Here is a 25396-nt window from a genome sequence, read left to right on the forward strand (position 1 = left end):
CTAGATGACCTGCTGAGGTCCCTTCCAACCCTGATAGTCTATGATTCTATGATTTGAGAAAAATCGGTCTTTTTGTGACAAATTCATCTAATAAGTGATTTGTAATGAATTATTCACCCAGCTCTAATATATAATAATTATCATCCTTTGCAGTTATTTAGCAGCTTTCCCCAAGGTTCTCAGAATGCTTTACAAATATGAATTAATCCTAACAACCTCCATCGGAGGTAGGTCAATATTGCTATATTTTTTATGCAGATGGGCAGTTGAGGCACAGCCAGGTATGTGACTTGCTCAAGGCCACATGAGTCTGTGCAGAGCCAGAAACCAAGGAATGGGACTCCCAGTGCCCCTGCTCTAACTATTAAACACAGTGCCAGTAAGAGCAGGGTATATTCTTTAGGCCTGTGTGCTCCTTGATTGTCAGACATATCCAGAAGAGAAAAAGGTTTGTGCTCACATCTGAAATGTTGCAGAAGCTATAACATAGACTCCATAGCACGGGGATGCGGTGAAGTTAGTTTGAAAAAGTTAACATTTAGTGAAAGCTTTCATTTAAAGAAATACAGATTTGCTTAGTGGAGATTCTGCCTGTACCCACTGAACCTGCCACTTAACTGTGCAAACTGATTACTCTCACCTCCATTAAGTTCAACTTGGATCCATAACATCTCCCCGTACAGGGTCCTGCAGTGAGAACTGTTTCCTGATTCATACTTGCTGTAGCACCCAGTAATGCTGAGCTGGTCCATCTTATCCTGAACTGTCACCAGTTTTTGTGCTGTGACGTGCCATTCACTGGTTGTGCATTCCACGAAGACAGTAAACTCTCCAGGAGAGGTATACTGGTGTGTCACATTGCTGGACAAGCTTAAAATGCAAAGGGGACATCCAATTGTCATGGAAGGTTGCATTGAGAGGTTTATAGCTGTCTGATCTGAAAGCAATGGCCACCATTCCTGAATTATGGCTCTAAGAGAGATTGTTATCTCCTGAAACCACAGCGATTCCTATTTTGCTTGCATATTATTCCAAGGTTAAGTTTGTCTCTCTGTCCCCAGCTCATATGTTGTAACACGGTATGTCGAGGATGGTCACACTACATTTCTTCCCTCCCAAATTTTCATCCCCATATTTAACCTACTGCTAAAGTCAGTGGGAGCTGAGGATACTCAGCATCTTGCAAGATCATCCCAGTGCTGGTCTATTTTTCTCTCCCTAAGCATGGTCTTATCTATGCTTGTGTCGGGGAATGCGGGTCTCGAAGCCCAGTCCACAGGCACCAGTAACTTCCAACCCAGTGACTTGCTAACAAGTTCTCAGAATTAAAAGCTGAACTCCAGCAGACGACTCCAATGCTGCCATCTGACTGGTGGAACGCTGGGGGTCCTGATTGGTTCCCTGTTTCTATTTAAACCAGGAATAGGAAGTTGTCCATTCAAGTGAGTGCCCCCTCCCCTTCCCAGGACTGCTTCCCTGGTGCTACCTACTCCTACTGCCTGACTCTGATCTCCTGGTAACCTGACCCTGCCCGTCTCCTGACTGTCAGTCTGCCCTGGAATCTGATCTCCTGATATCTGCCCTGAGCTTGCTCCCAACTCCTGCTCCAGCCACTAGCTCAGACTGCCCATGCCCTGCTCATGACAGTTTGGATTTGTTGGCAAAAATGTCTCCTCATTGCTAACACTGTTGCAGCTCTACTAGCAGCATCATTGGTAGGCACACTATTATAGTAAAGGCTCCTGTAGCCACTGGGGTTTGTAACAACACAGGGGAGAGCCTCCAAAGCACCTAAGGGGTTTAGGATCACAAGTCCCAATTACTTCCCTTAAGGGCTTCTGAAAATCTCTCCCCATGCTGTCTAGCCCAGCTCAAAGCCCACAGCAGAATAAGAAGGTGAGATAAACCATGGAATGCAAATAAATGCAGAACATAAATATCCCTGGGACCATTATTTATGAACTATTTATTTATTACAGTACCACCTAGGAAGCTCAGTCAAAGGTCAGGGCCAAGTTATGTTAGGCATTGTATAGACATGTAATAAAGGTCTTATCTTGACTATGAAAAAGGTTGAGTTTAGATAGGGTTTAGCTAACATGCATTAGCTGAGGTGGGTTAAGCACAATCTCAGCTGGACCACTTTTTCTGAGTAATACATGGCCATAGGAGACAATCCCTGCCCTATAGCGCACCCAGTCTAGGTGTCAAACAAGACACAACGGGTGGCAGAAACAGACAAACCAGGTTAGTGGGGGAGTGAGGGAATGAGGTAACAATAAAAAATGTTCACTTGGGTCAAGCTAAAAATAATACTATGTTTTTTTATAAAGCTCTTTACCTGTGTCATTAATAACACCATAAGCTATTAACACTGAAAGAATATTGAACAGCCACTTTACTTTTTGCCCTTTCTGCTCTTTGTTTTTTTCATTTTGCTCATTTTGGATTTGTAAGTAGATGGATGAGTTTTTAGGCTGTTTCTCTCTCTGGATTTCCCTGCACTAGAACAATGCAGCAAGGTGTGATTTTCAAATACTGCAGAAAAATATTTGGTTGTTAAAAGAAAAAGTTCATAGATTCCAAAGCCAGAAGGGACAACTGTGACCCTCTAGTCTGACCTCCTGTGTAATCCCAGCCATTGAACTTCCCCAAAATAATTCCTAGAGGATAGGTTTTAGAAAAACATCCAGTCTTGATTTAAAATTGTCAGCAATGAAGAATCCAGGTTTTCATGGAATTAGAAAAAAAAAATAAAGAAAAATAAAGCACCATGGGACCATTTTCAATAATATGGCAAAATACTCTTTGGAAAAAAAACAACAAAATATTAGCCTTAAGATTCTTGCCAGTTTCTCCTTAGAAGGGCAACAGGTTTCTCAGTAATTGTGTGTGTACAGAATCTACATTAAAGTTCACTTTAGGAAGGAAAAGGAATTCACTCATACTGAGCAGATGAAAGATCATGCCTGGCAGCTTGACAGAATAGGCATTGCTGCTTTTAACAATTTCAAAGCAAGTTACAGCACAATCCACCCATCTTGCCTGCATGTCCTGTCACTGCTTTATTTGCAGCGTCTCATTTTAAGTGACTTGAAACACAAAATACCCCCAAAACCTCTAAAACTAAAAAATCCTTAGCCTTTCTGTAAAATCATGTACAAAATCTTCATCTTACGTTAGAGGGTAATAGGGATCAATAGTGTGTCCATCTCCAGTGCTAATGATACAGGAGAGGTTGCCAGAATAGGGAGAGAGTAGCCATTTCAGAGAAACTGTAATATTTTCAAAGATAAAGCACGTATCAGTCACGGCCAGCTGCAAACCTGTAAAACATAATGCACAGAGCACAGCGTCATCACCTGCTCGTGGTTTTGCTTGTCATGATTCTTGTTGAAACATAATTATACTCTTGAGTGTTTTGTACATACTTGAAATTCCTAGTCATATGTATTTATTCAAAGCCCTATTCAGCTGTCATCTGACGTGACCTTTCTTGTTAAGCATACTCTTCTTATGCAATTAATCTGTATTTAGCCATATCCTTATTCCAGCCTAGCCTTCCTTGAGAATATGGAGCTGAAGGAAGAAAAAATTGGGGGACTGTGTAGCTCAGGGCACTGGTAGTAGGCTATAGATTCACCTCTGGATCACTGGTCCTACTCCAGTCCAGTTCAGGACTATCTGAGGGCTGTTTGGTGGCCTCATTTCAGTTCTGGGGGGACAAGTGTCTGTGTCACACTAACTGATAACTTCTTAGCAGAGAGGCCAAGGATTGAATGGGCATGGAAATTTAGGAGTAGCCCTTCTTTGTCACAGCTGAGCCACTTTGTTGAGGCAGTTTTGAGGATACTTGTACTATTTACTGCCTCAGCTACACCTATTCTCTGTGTAAGCCCTGTGGCTTGACACTTACCAGAGATGGGAGGTAACTGAGTGAGTTCTCTGATGGCATCTGCTGGAGAGCAAGGAGTGTTTAAATGAGGCAGTACCTCATTTAACTATCAGCTCTGTTCTCTGCTGTCATCAACTGGACAGCCAGGGGAGTCAACTGTGCGAGGCAGTATCTTATTTACATATTAACTGCAAGTAGTTTGGGGACACTGGGATATATAATTTGACTAAGTTTTGTACTTAGGGCCCATATTTTTGAGAGTACCCTGTTGGGAGCCTCCCTGGGCAAAGCCTGGACAATGACTGGGTATGAGGTCATCCTGATTAAAGTGATGTTTGCTGAGGTGGGGGTATAAGTTGGCCAACCCTCCAGGATTGGCCTGGAGTCTCCTGGAATTGATATCCATCTCCTCGTGACTAGTGAAAGCAATCCAGAAGATTTTAATAGGATATTTTAAGAAAATAACATTACATCATGCTGGGGGGAAAAAATCTTCCAGAATAGCTTCAGTCAGAGTTGGCAACCCTAGTCCAGTAAGAGGCCCTGGACAAAGCCAGAGAGAAAGGGCAGAGAGAATGCATTGTTCCTGAGTGGTAGGGATTCTGAGGGGTTCATAACACCACTGGTCCCCTTATATCTAGAAGAGCTGAGCTAAGAGCTGTAATTGCTTTAGGGGAGCAGAGATCACCAGAGGTTCCAGTTGTCTAGCCAGTGGCAAGCAGAGGTCAGAACCCTGCAGCAGTTTTGGTCACGTGAGCAGCAGACAGAGCAAAGTAGCAGTTGCATTCCCCCGTAGGTCACAACAGAGTGAGAGTAGTTGAATGCACTACAGCGGGAACAGAGGAATTCATAGTAACAGTCTGTCAGCCTAGTGACTCTGGTGAGGTCTCCCTGTCCTTGCTGCTGAAATCAGAGAGCTACCTACGAAATAGGGACCCTGATTGTCCTCCTGGACTCTTGGAATCACAAACTATGAGTGAGGAAGTTGGGGACCCACAAAGTGAGATGGGAGGCTGGGAGGCAGAACAAACTGCATCAACCATTCAGGGTCTAATTATTTGGGACTGTGATTTATACACCCTGAGGTAAATGATGGTGGAAGCTATTGAACTGGAAATATTTGTCCTAGTTCAACCTGGACTTTCCTTTTCTCTCCCCCCGCCCCAATAAAATTAATTTGTTTAAACCTCTGTACTTGAGCGTGGGTACAGATTTGCCTAGCAAAGGCCCCAGAGTGGTTTAGGTTCCCAGATTACTGGATGGGGGCTTGAACCAAGAATTAAGGAATTATTGAAAATCTCCTAAAATAAGGATCTGGCCCTTGTTGGTGCTGATGCCATTGGCAGAAGGGTTACATGTGGATATATTAAAATATCCACTGCTAACATGCCAGCATCTTTCACAAGTACTGAGTTCACTCACACACATATAATTAAATTATAAAAGAAAGCAAATGTCTGCCTTTAAAGTTGGACCTGAATTTGGAACAGCACCATTGGAACCCCTGGGATTTGGGGGAAATTTTGGTCTGGACCTGAACTTCTCCACTTGGGGCTTTCTTTGTGTGATGGATCCAACCTGAATGCTGGATCTGAACCTCCTCAGACACTGGGGAATTTCAGATCCATGACTGATATTCTTGGTTCAGACCTGTCTCTAACTTCTAAAGCTATTTTAAGGAGATATGTCACCAGTCACAATGTTAAAACATTGTACATGGGCACTATGGCTACAACTTTAATACTTACCTTCCATGCAGTGATATTGAACAGACAAGTAGCTCCCCAATGTAGGACAAGGATCTCCAAAGAAGGTCCCGTCTGATGCCACCTGGCACGCCTGGAGTCCGTGGCACTGCCCTGGAAGGCATCACAGTCTCATGTGCACTGGCATTTGATATATTAAAGTACGAAACTTTAAACTTCACAAAAAGAAAAGGAGTACTTGTGGCACCTTAGAGACTAACCAATTTATTCGAGCATGAGCTTTCGTGAGCTACAGCTCACTTCATCAGATACATACCGTGGAAACTGCAGCAGACTTTATATATACACAGAGAATATGAAACAATACCTCCTCCCACCCCACTGTCCTGCTGGTAATAGCTTATCTAAAGTAATCGTCAGGTTAGGCCATTTCCAGCACAAATCCAGGTTTTCTCACCCTCCACCCCCCCACACAAATTCACTCTCCTGCTGGTGATAGCCCATCCAAAGTGACAACTCTTTACACAATGTGCATGATAATGAAGTTAGGCCATTTCCTGCACAAATCCAGGTTCTCTCACTCCCTCACCCCCCTCCAAAAACCCACCCCCATACACACACAGACTCACTCTCCTGCTGGTAATAGCTCGTCCAAACTGACCACTCTCCAAGTTTAAATCCAAGTTAAACCAGAACATCTGGGGGGGGGGGGGAGGAAAAAACAAGAGGAAATAGGCTACCTTGCATAATGACTTAGCCACTCCCAGTCTCTATTTAAGCCTAAATTAATAGTATCCAATTTGCAAATGAATTCCAATTCAGCAGTTTCTTGCTGGAGTCTGGATTTGAAGTTTTTTTGTTTTAAGATAGCGACCTTCATGTCTGTGATTGCGTGACCAGAGAGATTGAAGTGTTCTCCGACTGGTTTATGAATGTTATAATTCTTGACATCTGATTTGTGTCCATTTATTCTTTTACGTAGAGACTGTCCAGTTTGACCAATGTACATGGCAGAGGGGCATTGCTGGCACATGATGGCATAAATCACATTGGTGGATGTGCAGGTGAACGAGCCTCTGATAGTGTGGCTGATGTTATTAGGCCCTGTGATGGTGTCTCCTGAATAGATATGTGGGCACAATTGGCAACGGGCTTTGTTGCAAGGATAAGTTCCTGGGTTAGTGGTTCTGTTGTGTGGTATGTGGTTGTTGGTGAGTATTTGCTTCAGGTTGCGGGGCTGTCTGTAGGCAAGGACTGGCCTGTCTCCCAAGATTTGTGAGAGTGTTGGGTCATCCTTTAGGATAGGTTGTAGATCCTTAATAATGCGTTGGAGGGGTTTTAGTTGGGGGCTGAAGGTGACGGCTAGTGGCGTTCTGTTATTTTCTTTGTTAGGCCTGTCCTGTAGTAGGTAACTTCTGGGAACTCTTCTGGCTCTATCAATCTGTTTCTTTACTTCCGCAGGTGGGTATTGTAGTTGTAAGAAAGCTTGACAGAGATCTTGTAGGTGTTTGTCTCTGTCTGAGGGGTTGGAGCAAATGCGGTTGTATCGCAGAGCTTGGCTGTAGACGATGGATCGTGTGGTGTGGTCAGGGTGAAAGCTGGAGGCATGCAGGTAGGAATAGCGGTCAGTAGGTTTCCGGTATAGGGTGGTGTTTATGTGACCATTGTTTATTAGCACTGTAGTGTCCAGGAAGTGGATCTCTTGTGTGGACTGGACCAGGCTGAGGTTGATGGTGGGATGGAAATTGTTGAAATCATGGTGGAATTCCTCAAGGGCTTCTTTTCCATGGGTCCAGATGATGAAGATGTCATCAATATAGCGCAAGTAGAGTAGGGGCTTTAGGGGACGAGAGCTGAGGAAGCGTTGTTCTAAATCAGCCATAAAAATGTTGGCATACTGTGGGGCCATGCGGGTACCCATAGCAGTGCCGCTGATCTGAAGGTATACATTGTCTCCAAATGTGAAATAGTTATGGGTAAGGACAAAGTCACAAAGTTCAGCCACCAGGTTAGCCGTGACATTATCGGGGATAGTGTTCCTGACGGCTTGTAGTCCATCTTTGTGTGGAATGTTGGTGTAGAGGGCTTCTACATCCATAGTGGCCAGGATGGTGTTATCAGGAAGATCACCGACGGATTGAAGTTTCCTCAGGAAGTCAGTGGTGTCTCGAAGGTAGCTGGGAGTGCTGGTAGCGTAGGGCCTGAGGAGGGAGTCTACATAGCCAGACAATCCTGCTGTCAGGGTGCCAATGCCTGAAATGATGGGGCGCCCAGGAGTTCCAGGTTTATGGATCTTGGGTAGTAGATAGAATATCCCAGGTCGGGGTTCCAGGGGTGTGTCTGTGCGGATTTGATCTTGTGCTTTTTCAGGAAGTTTCTTGAGCATATGCTGTAGTTGCTTTTGGTAACTCTCAGTGGGATCATAGGGTAATGGCTTGTAGAAACTCGTGTTGGAGAGCTGCCGAGCAGCCTCTTGTTCATATTCCGACCTATTCATGATGACAACAGCACCTCCTTTGTCAGCCTTTTTGATTATGATGTCAGAGTTGTTTCTGAGGCTGTGGATGGCATTGCGTTCCGCATGGCTGAGGTTATGGGGCAAGTGATGCTGCTTTTCCACAATTTCAGCCCGTGCACGTCGGCGGAAGCACTCTATGTAGAAGTCCAGTCTGCTGTTTCGACCTTCAGGAGGAGTCCACCTAGAATCCTTCTTTCTGTAGTGTTGGTAGGGAGACCTCTGTGGATTAGTATGTTGTTCAGAGGTATTTTGGAAATATTCCTTGAGTCGGAGACGTCGAAAATAGGATTCTAGGTCACCACAGAACTGTATCATGTTCATGGGGGTGGAGGGGCAGAAGGAGAGGCCCCGAGATAGAACAGCTGCTTCTGCTGGGCTGAGAGTATAGTTGGATAGGTTAACAATATTGCTAGGTGGGTTGAGGGAACCATTGCTGTGGCCCCTTGTAGCATGTAGTAGTTTAGAAAGTTTAGTGTCCTTTTTCTTTTGTAGAGAAGCAAAGTGTGTGTTGTAAATGGCTTGTCTAGTTTTAGTAAAATCCAGCCACGAGGAAGTTTGTGTGGAAGGTAGGTTTTTTATGAGAGTATCCATCTTTGAGAGCTCATTCTTAATCTTTCCCTGTTTGCTGTAGAGGATGTTGATCAGGTGATTCCGCAGTTTCTTTGAGAGCGTGTGGCACAAGCTGTCAGCATAGTCTGTGTGGTATGTAGATTGTAATGGATTTTTTACCTTCAGTCCTTTTGGTACGATGTCCATCTGTTTGCATTTGGAAAGGAAGATGATGTCTGTCTGTATCTGTGCAAGTTTTTTCATGCAGTTGATAGATTCAAAGAAAAGGTAGGTATTGAAGTAAAAAAGGGGCATTTTCATGCCATCGGTTTCTGAGCAAAGTCCCATTTTACTTTTTACTTCATTATGTAGTTAACTGGCTGCTTTTCAAAAGCACTGAAGTGCTTAACAAACAAAAAACAAAGTTAAGAAGGATAGAACTAGTTCTGATTTTGTCTGGCCCAGAATCTCAGCAACAGCCCAACATTTAGAATTGGCAACTAGTAAAAATATAGCTATACGGACCAACAAGGGACTGAGTGGAGAGTCTGTCTAATACATATTCAGAAACCAGTTTACACAGATAATATGTAAATCTGGAGAGAAGGACTTTAAATGCCTGAGACAGAACCTTACACTCATGTTGTGGAAGTGGTGAAAGAAAATGACCAAACGTAGTTCTGTAATGGAAAAATGGGGAAAAGAGGGGCAGAAAAGGACCTAGGGGTTACAGTGGATGAGAAGCTGGATGTGAGTCAACAGTGTGCCGTTGTTGCCAAGAAGGCCAATGGCATTTTGGGATGTATAAGTAGGGCATTGCCAGCAGATCGAGGGATGTGATCGTTCCCCTCTATTCGACACTGGTGAGGCCTCATCTGGAGTACTGTGTCCAGTTTTGGGCCCCACACTACAAGAAGGATGTGCAAAAATTGGAAAACATCCAGTGGAGGGCAACAAAAATGATTACGGGACTGGAACACATGACTTATGAGGAGAGGCTGAGGGAACTGGGATTGTTTAGTCTGTGGAAGAGAAGAATGAGGAGGGGATTTGATAGCTGCTTTCAACTATCTGAAAGGGGATTCCAAAGAGGATGGATCTAGACTATTCTCAGTAGTAGCAGATGACAGAACGAGGAGTAATGGTCTCAAGTTGCAGTGGGGGAGGTTTAGGTTGGATATTAGGGAAAAAAATTTCATTAAGAGGGTGGTGAAACACTGGAATGCGTTACCTAGGGAGGTGGTGGAATCTCCTTCCTTAGAAGTTTTTAAGGTCAGGCTTGACAAAGCCCTGGCTGGGATGATTTAGTGGGGATTGGTCCTGCTTTGAGCAGGGGGTTGGACTAGATGACCTCCTGAGGTCCCTTCCAACCCTGATATTCTATGATTCTATAAGGAACAGATGATCAGACAAGCTGCATGATTTTTGAATCAGTCATGCTTTGGATGGAGACCAGCAAAAAAAACCTTATTACTATTACAAAAGTGGAAGGAACTAGGATGTGCATTGGATTTATAGTTGTGTCAATTATAAAGTAGAACCCAATTTTTAGGTATTTAGTAGATGAAATTGACATCCTAAATAGGATGGAAAGATAAACATAAAGATGTAATAATGAATTAGAGTCAATGATATTGTGCAGGTTCCATGCCAGAGAGACAAGAGAAATGTGGGAAGAAATTGACTTTAATGGGATTTGTGCAAAGGAAACAATGGATGAATAAAGTCCCAAGTGAATAGAAGACTTTGTAGCCTAAAATCTGGTGGATAAATACCAGTCTTTTTCATCTACATACATGTACTTTTCTTCCATGAGGTTTCACTTCAACTGCCACTGGGCTCTGCCTTAGCAATAAACAATTAAATGTGTTCCATAAAATCTTAGTCTGATAGAAAGAAGGAACAAGGCATGAACCTAAATTCTGCTAGAAAACTGCAATGAAATGACAGTGAAAGCTTTTGATCATGCTGTGAAAAAACGAGTAAAGCTAAAAACATAAGAAGTGCACAGCTGAATCGTAATAACACCTGGCTTCTGTATAGAGGTTTTTCATCAGTACAGCATCAGGTCTTCACAATGTTTAGTGTATTTATCCTCACAACACCTCTGTGAGGCAGAAAAGTACCATTACAAATGTGAAACTGAAGCACAGAGAGGTCAAGTGACTTGCCCAAGGTCACACAGGAAGCCTCTGGCAGAATAGGGACATGAATCCAGATCTCCCAAATCCTAGATTAGTGGCTGAAACCACTGGACAATGGGCTATATAGGAGAAGGCAGCTAGAATCAAGCTTGCGTATATGTAGTTTTTATTTGCCACTAATAGGCCAAATTCTGCTGTCACTAACACTAATATAAAACTCAACTCTGGCCTTGCACTGGTGTTACTGTGAGCAGAATTTGACCCATGAACATCCACTGAAATAAAGCAAGGTAAGTTGTTTTAGGTACCACACATTGTAGTGTTTACTGTAGAACTCTGACAAATGCTGCAATGAGATATTTACCTGCTACTTCATCCTTGACACTGGTCCAGCTACAATCCTCTTCCATGTCAAACTGGAGGGGAGTCTCCAATATACAGTAGTGAGGGGTCTTCCGCCCATAGAAACTGTCAGCAATCTGAATGACTTCTCCTGATCCACATTGCATGGTGGCATTGAAGTTATCACAAGCAATGCTGTGGCCAGATTCTGATGGAAAAGGAAGAGCAGATGTCATCTCAGACAAGGATATACAGTGCAGGCTGTGCCCTATTTTCATCCTCTGCCACAGGGACTAGGAACAGCTTCTCCGCTACCAGGAATCTGTGTTGTCTTATCCTGCCCAGGAAATGAGACCCCCCCAAGGTGAATCCTGAAGGTGGGTCTCAACTAAAGTTATTTTGAAGTGGGGTTGTTTTTTTTTGAATTTTGAAATGTTGACAAAATTGCAACATTTTTTAAAAAGGGGAGGAATGCAGATGGAATTTTCATGAAACTTTCTCCATTTTTGAACAACTACAGAGTTGGTTGAAATGTTTAAGAACTGTGAATTTCTGAAAAAATGGGGGCGGGGGGCTGGGGGAAACTGCAGTTCCCTCCCCCTCCCCCTTTTTTGATCAGCTCTTGCTCTAGTCTCAACTGTTAGCATGCTGGCTCCTCAATGCCTCTTAGGATGAGCAAAAAGCTGTATTTGCAATATGAAGGAAGTGAGGGATGGAAGGCTCTGCAGAGTGTGTGTATTAAAAAAAACAAGTTTAAGTGACACTGGGATGGAAAACAAAAAGGTAAAGTTGGCTGTAATTTTTCATCAAGTTTTTTTAATGAATAATGCCTTTTGTTTTGAGTTCATTTTATTGAAATGTCTGGGTTTTTTTGACAAAAAAAGTAAACCAAAAATTTTCAGTTTTTGTTGTTTTCCCCCTTTCTCTCCCTTTTTTCTTCTCACCCAGTAGAACAATGACAACAACTAAGAAAAACAAGAAGAAAATGGGGAAAATGAGAGGAAAAGGGGAGGGGGCAAAGAACAAAAGCCATCTTTTTTTTGGTTTTGAAAACCAAAAAAAGAACATTTTTACAGACTTCATTTCTTAAAAAATTAAAAGTGAATTAAAAATGAAGAACGTTGAAAAAAAATTCATTCAAAAATTTTTCATTTAAAAGTTAAAGGTTTCAGGCTACTTATAAGATCAGAAACAGCCCCGAGGTGATGTGTGATCTGCTTTAGGCTCAGGAAGCTGCCCAGGAGAAAAGCCTACTTATTCAATAGCGGGCTTGACTGCAGCCTACTCATGGGAGCACCCCTTACTCACATGTGAAGTCCCATTGACTTCAGTGGGACTGTGTGGGTGAGTAAACATAGCAAGATCATGCCCCTAAACACACATACCTTATTCTTTGAGGGGCAAGATGATAACTGTCTAGGATTCTTCCAGTGACCTGAATTATTTAAGAAAGAAGATGCCTGAAAACCCTTGGTGTCACTTATGGGAGCCACAGAAGAACATTGTTTCAGTTGCCCCAGATTTAAGTACATCATTCTCCAATGGAACTGTGACCATTCCTCTTGAAAGCCTTAATTAGCAGTGCCAGTGTGTGCACACTGTGGTAATTGTATGCTATCCTTATTTAATGGCTAAATCTAAGCCTAGCTGTATCTATAGCAACATGACCAGATTACAGATTAGAGCTGTCTAAATAAGCTTGTAACATAATTTGCTGTCAAATTCTAATTGGGGTTATTATCTAGTGCTTTTTTTTTTCCTTCCACAAAGAATGTTGTCATTATAGCTGCTCCCTCAGCAACTTTTGCATGGCATTTATGCTTTAAAAAAGTAGGATTAATTCATAGAATCATAGAATATCAGGGTTGGAAGGGACCTCAGGAGGTCATCTAGTCCAACCCCCTGCTCAAAGCAGGACCAATCCCCAACTAAATCATCCCAGACAGGGCTTTGTCAAGCCTGACCTTTAAAACCTCAAAGGAAGGAGATTCCACCACCTCCCCAGGTAACGCATTGACTAACACTATCCATTTAAAACCTGTTTAGAAATGTGTATTTTGACTACAGTATGGTGCTATGGTTTATTATGCATCTAACAGCGAAATAGAAAGAATAAATTCCACAAGGTCTGTGAAGGTCTAACTGCAGACAGAGAAGCATGAAAAGTTCTGGGAAGAACGACAGAAGGGAGGAAAGCTTAGTTACAAGTCCATCTATCTATCTGTGCTTTTATACTGCACTTGCCAACATTGTATCTGAACATCTAGTCACAGGATCACTTATACTAGATTGTTAGACCTTAGAGACATTCACGCTGAGGATTCAAGCATATTAGAAGTATTATTCAACCGTACAATAGCCCTGTGAGGGGGGGTACTAAATACTGTGATTCCCGTTTTACACCTGGGCAAACTGACGTACAATGCGGTTATGTGAGCGGCTAAAGATCACATAGGGCTCAAGCCAACACCCAGTGTAGCCAATGAAAAGACTGCCATTGACCTCCGTGGACATAGGACCAGACTCAGAGCATGCAGAACTGGTAAAAGAACATAGTTCTCTCTCCCACTCCCCTGCTCTAACTATTAGTGAAGTTTATTTGTGCCTTGGTGGATATGGACTGGAGATATTGAAAACAAGTCAGTGATTTGGATCAGTCTCTGAAATGGTTGATTGATGCCAGGAGTTTCTATGCTTCAAATAATGTAAGGGAACCCATTGTTATTAATCCGTTTTGAACCCTAATACTGCTCATTAAAGGCTTGATCTAAACCCCGTTGCAGCGAAATCAGTGGAAAGAGTCCCTTTGACTTTAAAGGGCTTTGGATTAGGCCCTGTGGTAATGAACACTGACTTCCTTCCAAAGAGAGAGATGATAATTCTGGTTGTAAATAAAAATTCCTGTTTTAATTTTAAATACATAAAATACTGTACTTGACAGTGGAGCAGGGAAGGAGCGTTGCTAGAACTTGTTGCAGCTTCTGCCTGAATACTGGATTCAGAGACTGTGTATATTAGTCAACCTGCAGCCAGGCTCTGCTGCAAAAGAGCTGCCGGGCTGGGTCAGACCATCTTGTCCAATATCGTTTCTGTGACAGTAGCCCAGAGCTTCAGGGGGAGTATACTGAACAGGGCACTTCTGAAGTGATCCACCCCTGTCTTCCACTCCCAGCCTCTGATAGTTAGAGGTTTAGGGTTGCCCTAAGTGTAGGGTTGCATCCCTGACCATCTCGGCTATTCGCCGTCGATGGACCTATCCTTCATGAACGTATCCAGTTCTTTTTAAAATTGAGTCATGCTTTTGGCCACCACAACATTCCATGGCAATGAGTTCCACAGGTTAGTTGTGTGTTGTGTGAAAAAATGCTTCCTTTTGTTTGTATTAAACCTGCTGCCTAGTAATTTCCTCGGGTGACCCTACATTTTTGTAGCATGGGAAAGGGTAAATAACACTTCTCTATTAATTTTCTCCACACCATTCATGATTTTATAGGCCTGTATCATAATCCACCCCCCTTAGTTGTCTCTTTTATTAAGTAGAACAGCCCTAATCCTTTTTAGTCTCTCCTTTATGGCCGTTCCATAACCTTGATCATCATTGTTGCACTTCTCTGAACTTTTCCCAGTTTCATTAAATCCTTTGGAGATGGGCAACCAGAACTGGACACAGTATTCAAAAGCAGTGTGGGTGCACCATGGATTTATATAATGGCATTCTGATATTTTCTGTCTTATTTTCTGTCCCATTCCTAATAGTTCCTAATATTGTTAGCCTTTTTGACCACTGCTGTGCACTGAGCAGAAATATTCAGAGAACTATCCACAGGGACTCCAAGAACTCTTTCTTGGGTGCTAACAGCTAATTTAGAACCCATCATTATATGTGTATAGTTGGGATTATTTTTTCCAATATCATTACTTTGCATTTATCATCAATGAATTTTAGTCTGTCATTTTGTTGCCCAGTCATCCAGTTTTTTGAGATCCCCCCCTAACTCCTCGCAGTCTGCTTTGGACTTAACTATCTTGAATAATACTAAGATCTTGTGACCTTAGCTCTAGTTTATGCAAATGAGCAGCTTAAAATGCCTCATTCACATGAAACCGATGAGAAGCACAAATTCTCCTTATATGTGGGTGTGTATATTGGATGAACTAGTATAGTCAGTACTCCATTCCAGGGCTGCTGGATCCAAGCCAGGATTTACCTGGGTTGTAATATTAGGCACCACAGGCTGCATTTGTTTGGTCTCCTGCTGGAGAGCCAGAGGGAACTATCGGGTCTAGTCCCTCTCCTTACCTTAGGGGAAATTGCAGGCTGCAGTGCTGTACAGGAGATGTGGTATGAGAGAAGACAAAAGGAACATGCTCAGATAATGATTTCCAGTTACTACTATGAGTTTAGAGACCAAATTAACCAGTCACTAGTTGCCTAGTGAGCGAATGCAGTGGCCTTTCATCTCTGGAACCTGCTTCTATTCTTCGCTTTGGGCACATGTGGAAATGACTTGGGTAGTCCCATCCTTGCCCCTCGTTGCAATCAAGATCCATATCATACAACAACCACTTCCTTTGTCGGGATTAGAACCTGTACCATTGAAGTGCTGAGTACCCACAACTCCCATTGACTCTGGTGCTCAACACATCTCTGGATCTTTCCCTCTGCCAGCAGATAGGCAAAGGGGACAGCTGCCTGGGTTTTATGTTTTTTTTTAAATAAGCTTGATATTTATTTACTGAATGATGACTTTTAATGAATCCTGGCTGAATTAAACATTGCCCGAAATGCAGCATGCTAAGTTCTAGCACCATCTGCTGTGCACCTTACCAAATTCACAAACGAAGTCAAACTCCTGACTGCAGTTTTCTGTCATGCCCCATTCGTAGCCAGCATTCTTCAGGATGTACCCACAATTGGCTAAGAGAGACGGCTGATCCTCATGCCAGTTGCTGTAGCTTATATTTGAAGTGTCCAACCAAATCAATGATCCTGTGAACAAAGTAAACCACATCAAAAATGTCTGTAACCATCACTTGGAATTAGCCAGCTCCTGGAACTCTGGACTGAGCCTCCAGAGTCTAGACTACAACAATTAAGACTACTAGAGTCTGGATTTGGGACAGAATGGACTAGAAACTCCTGCTTAGGTCAGTAGGGAGGTGAAAGGGTCAAGCAGTCAGGGATGCTCATCTGCTCTGGGAGAGGACGGCCTGACTCAGAGATATAAAGGCATGTTTTTGTTTCAATTTGGAGTTTGGGAGCAGCTCAGAGAGAAGCAGAACAGTTCAGAATCAGTCTCTGAGTAACTCCCCTTCCCCACAAAGAGAGTCTTTGACCTTCTGTGGGATCTAGGGCATGGGTCAGGCAGTTCCAGCCCTGCAGAGACCAGCATTGAGTGGCAGAGACCAGACTCGGCTACCGAGAGCCAGCCGAGTAAGTTGAGCAACCATCCCTTATTTTCAGGGACCATCCCGTATTTCATTGGTTTGTCCCTTTGAGGGTGACCACCTGTCACTGATTTTAAGATTTATTGATATGTATTATAAGTACCATTTTAAACATTAAATTGAAGCATGATAATTGCATTATATCATACTGAGGGCAGTAGAAATGTACACTTGAGAGAAAAATCTGTGATATGCTAAGGGAAATGGTGTTTCCCTAAAATATCCCTTACAATAAAGCACTGTGCCTTATTTTTCTTGTCGTTTTCCTCCATCTAACAAAGGTGGTCACCATACACAAGACTGCAGCCCAGGGAGCCAGGAGAGGCCCTTGCTCCAACTGGAGGCAAAGACACTGTAAGAGGATCCTTTTTTTGTTTAAACCAGCCAACATTCTCAGTGCTGCAGCAACCCTTCAGAGTACCATCTGCCTGGAAAGGTGCCATGCGGGCAGCTGGGGGTTGGGAAGAGGTGGGAGGTGAGAAATTTGGTGATGTTTTTAGTACTTGTTAATTAATCCTAACACTTTCCTTCCCCAGATCCTAATTTCCTGCTCCCAGGAACGTTCACCTTTGTTATACTGTTGGTTTTGGTGGCATTTTTTGCTGGGGTTTGTATTGATGTACTTTGTTGTTTCCTGTATACTGGGTTTTATACTCCTTGCCAACAGTGGCAACTTATTCAGTTTCCCAAGGTACAGCACCCTTTTATATCTCAGCACAATGAGGAAGTCACCTTGGAGGGAGAAACCAAGTATCACAAAAAAGAACCCAGAACCCAAACCATAAGAGGAGAGGGGAACAGCCACTCCAAGTAGTGAGTTCCAACGAAGAGGCTCAAGCCACACCTCGTGGGAGATGTGGGCTATTGTCAGTAAGAAGCACAGCTGTAATGCAAGTCCTGCAGTCCTTACTCTGACAAATCTCCCACTGAAGCCAAAGGCAGTTTTTCCTGAGTTGCGGTGCTAGGATCAAGCTCAATGTCACCAACATTGTATATCCTCTCAAATGCTTATGCTGGAGTAATGTAGGCATGTTGTTCTGACAGAGATTCAGGTTTTCCTCCTGAGCAGGTATTGAGTCCATGGAAATTCAAGCCACTGCAAGATGTGTCTGAATTGTCCTTGGATTAGAGTTATAATAATATTAACAGTGAGGTGCTTCCAACATTTTAACATAGGACACCCACAAAAATGCACCTCTCAACCTGTGCCAATCCCTATGTCTCAGGGGTGCATGGACACACAAGGTGGACTGGGGGTTCTAGTCTATTATATCGCCATTTAAATAAGAATACATTCTCATAAACATGACTGAGGGGAGAAACACCAGTATTGGTCAGACAAACTTATATAAAGCTGCATTTTGATGGAAATGCTCATATGCAGTTCCTGAATAGGGTGATTGGATGTCCTGATTTTATTGGGACAGTCCCAATATTTAGGGCTTTTTCTTATATAGGTGCCTATTACCTGCTACCCCCATCCCAATTTTTCACACTTGCTATCTGGTCGCCCTATTCCTGAAAAGCCTATGGAATTTATTGTTAGTACATCACAGAGCTCGGCTTCTGCCATTGGAAGAGGTGGGGGATGAAGACCTGGAAAGAGACTCTGGTTGTATTCTTTTAAAATTGTATTTTTAAATGCTTAGCACCTTTCACAACAGAGTCTTCCAAGTCTCAGTGATTTTCACTGAGAAAATGTTTCCTTTTGCATCGCATTTAGGTACTGGATCATGTATATTCATTCATAAATTCATTGAGTTTAAGGCCAGAAGGGACCATTTGATCATCTAATTTGATTCCCTGCACATCACAGGCCCTTAAATTTCACTCAGTTACCTTGTTTGTGTGTGTATATGTATATATTATGTGTATATATATTGATAAAAAAGGGCAAAATTCTGCTCTGCTATACCAGTGAAAATCTGGACTAATTCCATTCTCTAACTTTATAGTATAGAGCAAGTCTACAATGGATTTACACTGGAGTTACGGAGAGCAGGATTTAGCCCATTATTACAACTGATGAACAACCCTGCAATCATTTGAGATGAGTTAAGCAGAAAGCAAGCATGACATTGGGGTTTTTTTTCTGTTACAAGCATAACATTCCTATAGCTTTTGGGACAGTAGATATTAAATATTGTTTCTATCCCCAATATATAGATGGGAAAACTAAGGCAGAGAGAGATAAAATGATTTTACCCCTGGTCACACAGAAAATCAGTAACAGAGCTATGAATAAAACTCAGGTTTCCTTGCTTACAGTTTCCTGCCCTAGCCATTAAATTAGGTCCTGGCTTGTGTTTGAGATGGTCTTTCTTGTCTACATGAGTGTGGATATGTGAGCGTGTTTAAAATGGGCCATCAGCTTGAATAGGACCTCAGTAAGGTCTTCCAAATAGGGTCCATATAACAATAGTAGTTATATGTATTGCAATGTGACAGGTTTCAGAGTAGCAGCCGTGTTAGTCTGTATTCACAAAAAGAAAAGGAGGACTTGTGGCGCCTTAGAGACTAACAAATTTATTTGAGCATAAGCTTTCGTGAGCTACAGGTCACTTCATCGGATGCATTCAGTGGAAAATACAGTGGGGAGATTTATATACATAGAGAACATGAAACAATGGGTGTTACCATACATGGGTGTCCCCATCATAGGGCCTAATCACATCAGCCACACTATCAGAGGCTCATTCACCTGCACATCTACCAATGTGATATATGCCATCATGTGCCAGCAATGCCCCTCTGCCATGTACATTGGTCAAACTGGACAGTCTCTACATAAAAGAATAAATGGACACAAATCAGATGTCAAGAATTATAACATTCAAAAACCAGTTGGAGAACACTTCAATCTCTCTGGTCACTCGATCACAGACCTAAAAGTGGCAATGCTTCAAAAAAAAGACTTCAGAAACAGACTCCAACGAGAGACTGCTGAATTGGAATTCATTTGCAAACTGGATAGAATTAACTTAGGCTTGAATAAAGACTGGGAGTGGATGGGTCATTACACAAAGTAAAACTATTTCCCCATGTTTATTCCCCCCACACGCACACTGTTCCTCAGGCATTCTTGCCAACTGCTGGAAATGTCCCACCTTGATTATCACTACAAAAGGTCCCCCCTGCCCCCAACCCCGCTCTCCTGCTGGTAATAGCTCACCTTAAGTGATCACTCTGGTTACAGTGTGTATGGTAACACCCATTGTTTCATGTTCTCTATGTATACAAATCTCCCCACTGTATTTTCCACTGAATGCATCCGATGAAGTGAGCTGTAGCTCACAAAAGCTTATTTTCAAATAAATTTGTTAGTCTCTAAGGTGCCACAAGTACTCCTTTTCTTTTTATGTATTGCAATAGTATCTAGTGGCCCCAGCCAAAGATCTGGGTCCTACTGGGCTACTCACTTTACAAATACATCTTAGAAGACAGTCTCTGCCCCAAGGATTTTACTGTCAAAACACACAAGGCAGGCAAAGAGTGGGAGGGGGACAAGAAGTGCAAAGAGGTGAAGTGACTTGTCCAAGGTCAATAGCAGAGGTGGGAATAGAACCCAGACGCCCAGACTCCTGGTCCAGAGGGTCATGATGCCTCTCATAATAGAAGCAGCTCTGTAATACATCGGTATATGCCCCTAGATGTCCTCTGATGATAGTAGAACAAAAGAGTGACTCAGCAGAACCCTACAGTAGGGTTTCCTTGCATTACTACAGTGAGGTACTATCTCTTTCAAGTTGCAACCCAATTTAAAAGAAGGCACTATTTCTCTTTTGAGATCACCTACCTTCTGTAGTTTCATTCTGAAGGGAACTTGAGGTCAGTCCTATCCACCACTCCCTGTCCTCGGAGATATGTTTCTGCAAGAACTGTTGAGTTTCCTCATTTTCAATAAAAATGAGGTGCCCCCCTCCTCTCTCGCACCAGCTCTGGGCACTCGTGAAAGTGCGCTGGAGTCTCACAAACTCGTAGCACGAAAGGTTGAAAGCCACCTGGTACTTTGAACAAGGTATCCCCTCTTCAAGAGCAATTTTCTCCAAAGCCAAGCAGAGAACAAGAGAGGAGAGAACAGTGATTAGAAGCCACATTCTTAACTTAGTGATTGGAGCCCTCCATAGCACTGGTTTTTAGCACCACATCACCACCCTTTTTGTCCCTTTCTCTTCAAAGGCTTGGGCTGTCATCCTGTTACACCATTAATCTTTCTTTTTCCTCCTTGCTGTTTGTCACATAATACCAGCAATAGCATGGGGAACAGATTGCTCCTAATAAATAAAGGTTATTGCGTCTGGGGCTACATGCAGTAAGTGTTGATGCTAAGTCACTGCAATGGGCGATATGAGAACCATTGTGTAAACGTCCCATTCCAAATCAAGCCGGTTTGCATAGTGGTCATTAGACTTTTCACCTCATCCATGAGTGGAAAAGATAAAGTTGATATATGTTGTCATTGGGCATATGGTATTCTAAGATAATGCCTCGCCGTCAAAGGATTCATTGTACTGAACATTTGTGGGTGAGTGCTTCGCAACAACAAAAAGAGCTGTAATCAGTAGGAATGAATGAAGAAGGAGAAAAATCAGAATTTAGGAGGACAGGGAATTATAGAGATGGGAAAGAGCCAAGCTGCTCATCTAGATTCTCTAATTGTCTTGAGTTTCTCTTATTATTATTTCAGATTTGGGATGCTAGTGTAAGATATATATAATTATCATATGATATTCACTCTGCTCTTGTTTTAACACACAGCCAGGAGACTCTCAGCTGTTCCAGTTAAGTTTCACTTTGGGATTTTTAATGCATTCCATTCAAAACAAGTAAACAACCCAGGTGAATTCCATATCTGGTGACAAAAAAGAAAATGCTTGCATGATCCCCTGTGAAGCTAAACCGAACTCCATTATTTATACTATCATTGCTGCCTGTGGCTTTAAGAGAAAGTAGATGAGAGAGTTAATGTTAAAACAAACTTGTTTTTCAAATTAAAATATTTCCTTGGTTATCAGAATGTCTTGGGGACCTTAAGTTTACATTTGTAAGCCTGTGGATCTGACACTCTAATAAGAAGTAGTGGGATGGCCTTTGGGAAGCTAGACCGCAGTCTTTATGAGCTAAATTGCATACGTGCTTTTGAGCTTTCATGCAAAGGATGTCCTCCAGGTTTCCCAAAGTCTGCTGGGAAAATCTGCATACCCAATAGGATTAGAGCTCTTTTTACCCTAGAGTCTCCAGGTCTGATTTTCCTCTTGCACTGGGTATTACATGGTATAACTCCACTGAATTCAGTGTGGTTGCTCAATTTACACTAGTGTAAGTGCAAGGAGATTCAGGCTCTGATGTTTGATGATAAGTCATGTCTTACAAAAATGTGACACTTTTAAGTCTTATGCTTCAAGCCTTTCTTACCAAGAAAACCATATGCACTGAAGCCCATGAGCACTTACAGTATGAGTGTCAATTCAAAGACTTCAGAGGGGTAGCCATGTTAGTCTGTATAAGCAAAAACAATGAGGAGTCCATGTGGCACCTTAGAGACTAACACATTTATTTGGGCATAAGCTTTCATGGGCTATAACCCACTTCATGAGATGCATGGAGTGAAAATACAGCAGGCAGGTATAAATATACAGCACATGAAAAGATGGGAGTTGCCTTACCAAGTTGGGGGGGGGGGGTCAGTGCTAACGAGACCAATTCAATTAGGGTGGATGTGGCCAATTTCCAACAGTTGACAAGAAGGGGTGAATATCAACAGAGGGAAAATTATTTTTTGTAGTGACCCATCCACTCCCAGTCTTTATTCAGGCCTAATTTGATGGTGTCCAGTTTGCAAATTAATTCCATTTCTGCAGTTTCTCGCTGAAGTCTATTTTTGAAGTTTTTTTGTTGAAGAATGGCCACTTTTAAGTCTGTTATTGAGTGTCCAGGGAGACTGAAGTGCTCTCCTACTGGTTTTTGAATGTTACAATTCTTGATTTGTGTCCATTTATTCTTATGCATAGAGACTGTCCAGTATGACTAATGTACATGGCAGAAGGGCATTGCTGGCACATGATGGCATTTATCACATTGGTAGATGTGCAGGTGAATGAGCCCCTGATGGTGTGGATGATGAGGTTAGGTGCTATGATGGTGTCCCTTGAATAGATATGTGGACAGAGTTGGCAACGGGGTTTGTTGCAGGTGGAGGGAATGGGCCACATCCACCCTAATTGAATTGGCCTTATTAGCACAGACCCCCAACTTGGTAAGGCCACTGCCATCTTTTCATGTGCTATATATTTATACCTGCTTACTGTATTTTTCACTCCATGCATCTGATGAAGTGGGTTAAAGCCCACAAAAGCTTATGCCCAAATAAATTGGTTAGACTCTAAGGTGCCTCAAGGACTCCTCGTTGTTGTTTTTCTAATTCAAAGACTGTCCTGCAACTCCCCTTCCCAGCCACTCAACTAGCTCAGCAGGGCACAGAAGAACTAAGGTATTTTAAGGTCAAATCATGCACTATAAAGTTTGTCATGAGGCGCAGAGCTGAATGTGTGCATTGTTTACTTGGTTCAATACTGTATATTTTAATTACATTTCTCTGAAAGGGCCTTAATCCTCCCATACCCTGTTGATCTGGCTGGCCTTGAGGAAACTGGACTTGATTTAAGTCCCTGGAACAGATGCTGTTTCTGAGAGCACAGGTTTCAGAGAGGAGGCCCAGATACAGAAGGCTGTGCTTTATTACGTGAGTCTGACTCAGTGATATGGGAATATGCAGTTCCTCCAAATGATACACAGTGCCATATTTGTGAGATATGGATCTATCCTTTCATATCTTTTGATCCTTTCTCTGCAGCTGAGAATCTAGTTTCATGCAGATCCTGTTAGAAATGCCAGAATTAGAGATGCCACAGGAAGAACTGATGGGGCAGATCCAAAGTCCACTGCCGTCAAGGGAAGTCTTTTCTTTGGCTATAGTGGACCTTGGATCAGGCCTGTAAGAGCACAGTGGTGAGTAGAAGTGCCTAAAGAATAAAGCAGGTTCTCCAGATGAATCCCCAGCTAACAGTTTCTGCAGCTGCGTGATTTTTTTTTAAATCTATTGTTGCCACGAGTAACACGTCAAAAGCCTATAAGTGAAAGAGATTAGAGAAGTTTGCTGACTTTGTGCATTTCACTGTCTCGTGAACAGTCAGTTACTTTTCTGGTATTTGTGTGGGTCTTTCACACAGTAACAGAGGAGAGAAAAACATTTAAAGACAGCAAAATATCTCTGTAAAGTAACCAAAATCAGCAGGGGTTTTTTTCAGGGGCAGATGCAGTACCTGAAACTCCTTTAAACTAATATTTGGAAACTGACTAGATTTCAAGTGGAAAGTGCCCCTTGAATTTAATGCTTTGTAAAAAACATGATTTTTTACATTTTTCTTACCATATAAACTCATCTTCATTTAAGATAGCTTCCTCAACATAGAAGTTAGTATTGAGGCTTCATTGAACCGAGATATAATAGTTTGTTGTTCTCCTGGACTGTATGAAATGGGGATACATAGGGGTAACAAAAGTAGTTCAAATAGCCATGTGCTTCTGATATATACAAAAGATCATGTTGGTGCATATGAGTGCTTGATCTGCATTTGTATATTTTGATGTGGAGACATAAAAATGCTTAATTAAATCTCTCCCTCATTGTCCCAGGTAGGTTGTTGGATGTGCAGTTGATCACCACTAGATGTTGAAAGCACTGTACAGCACTCTGGTTTCAGCAGGAAAGTATTAGCTGTAATGGAGCATTTCAGATGTCTGGATTTTTTGTATGCCTAAAGCCATTCACTCTGTTTTTTGTTTGCCTTTTGCAAAGCACTGAGGCATTCTGACAAACTCTCTAAAAAATGTAAAAGAAAGGGCAGAACATGTTAATCCTTGTTGTGTAATGTATCTGCTGTCTGAGACCAGCCAGTCCTATAGCATGTGTTCTGTCCCAATGACTTGCTAATCTAAAGCACATTAATCCAAATGAAATGGACTTTGCAAAGTGATTGTGTCTTGTAGCTTTAACTATAACAGTGACAAAGCTTTCCCATATTTTCAAACCGTCACTCCAAGATGCCATATAATAACTACTTCATTTGTGAACTCCCTTGCTCCTATTGGAATAAGTCCATCATCTTTCTGAGAATTGTGTCTAGGGGTCCTCCAGCTCTTTTACAGAGTCTTAACCTGTCCTATAGCTCATACAAGATGGTGGCCATCAAGTGAAGTCTTCTGGGGGAAATCACTGTGCTGTCTGAAACATCAGAAAAGACCTTGGTACAAACCACAATGAAATAAGACCTGATTGTCAAAAGCACCCTGCAAAACGTTTCCCCTTTTTTACCTTTGCAGGTGGTAATTGTTGAATTGAAAGACAACTGCTAGACTGTTTGGAAGTGTGATGGGGTGTTTACACCACACTGGCCCAAAAAAGGTTAACTGGAGGTGAGGTCTCAATTAAGGTACCTGGTTTCACCTGAAGGATTGATTAGCCCCAATTACTGATGAATCTCAGCTGGGAGAGGAGCTGGGGTTACTATAAAGAAAGGAAGTGTGGCTCACAAAGGAGTTTTACAGTCTCTCTCTGGGATCAGAGGTAGAAAGTACCTTGGAGGTGCTCTACTGAGGGCTAAAAGAGGGATGCAAAGTCAAGCCTGAGGAGGGCAGAATGGGGGTTATGTTAATACTCTTATTCTGGGATTTATTGAGGGATTTGAGAGGAGAGCCCTGTGAATCCAAGCCCCTGCAGGAAGGGTAAGTTTGA

General features: G+C 42.4%; 1 protein-coding gene across 1 annotated transcript in view; it reads right to left on the reverse strand.

Moving 5' to 3' along the window:
* Nucleotides 1–20699, reverse strand: part of PKD1L3 (polycystin 1 like 3, transient receptor potential channel interacting) — a 74109-nt gene extending 53410 nt beyond the window's left edge. The window contains exons 1-6 of the mRNA XM_077831427.1: nucleotides 20399–20699; nucleotides 15983–16144; nucleotides 11177–11362; nucleotides 5644–5754; nucleotides 3179–3326; nucleotides 641–861 (exon numbers count right to left, since the gene is read on the reverse strand). Coding sequence (XP_077687553.1) covers nucleotides 641–861; nucleotides 3179–3326; nucleotides 5644–5754; nucleotides 11177–11362; nucleotides 15983–16144; nucleotides 20399–20699 — 1129 coding nt within the window. The remainder of the gene's footprint in view (nucleotides 1–640; nucleotides 862–3178; nucleotides 3327–5643; nucleotides 5755–11176; nucleotides 11363–15982; nucleotides 16145–20398) is intronic.
* Between the last annotated feature and the right edge of the window lie 4697 nt (nucleotides 20700–25396).

The sequence above is a fragment of the Eretmochelys imbricata genome, chromosome 12 (genome assembly GCF_965152235.1).
Source record: "Eretmochelys imbricata isolate rEreImb1 chromosome 12, rEreImb1.hap1, whole genome shotgun sequence".
Lineage (NCBI taxonomy): Eukaryota > Metazoa > Chordata > Testudines > Cheloniidae > Eretmochelys > Eretmochelys imbricata.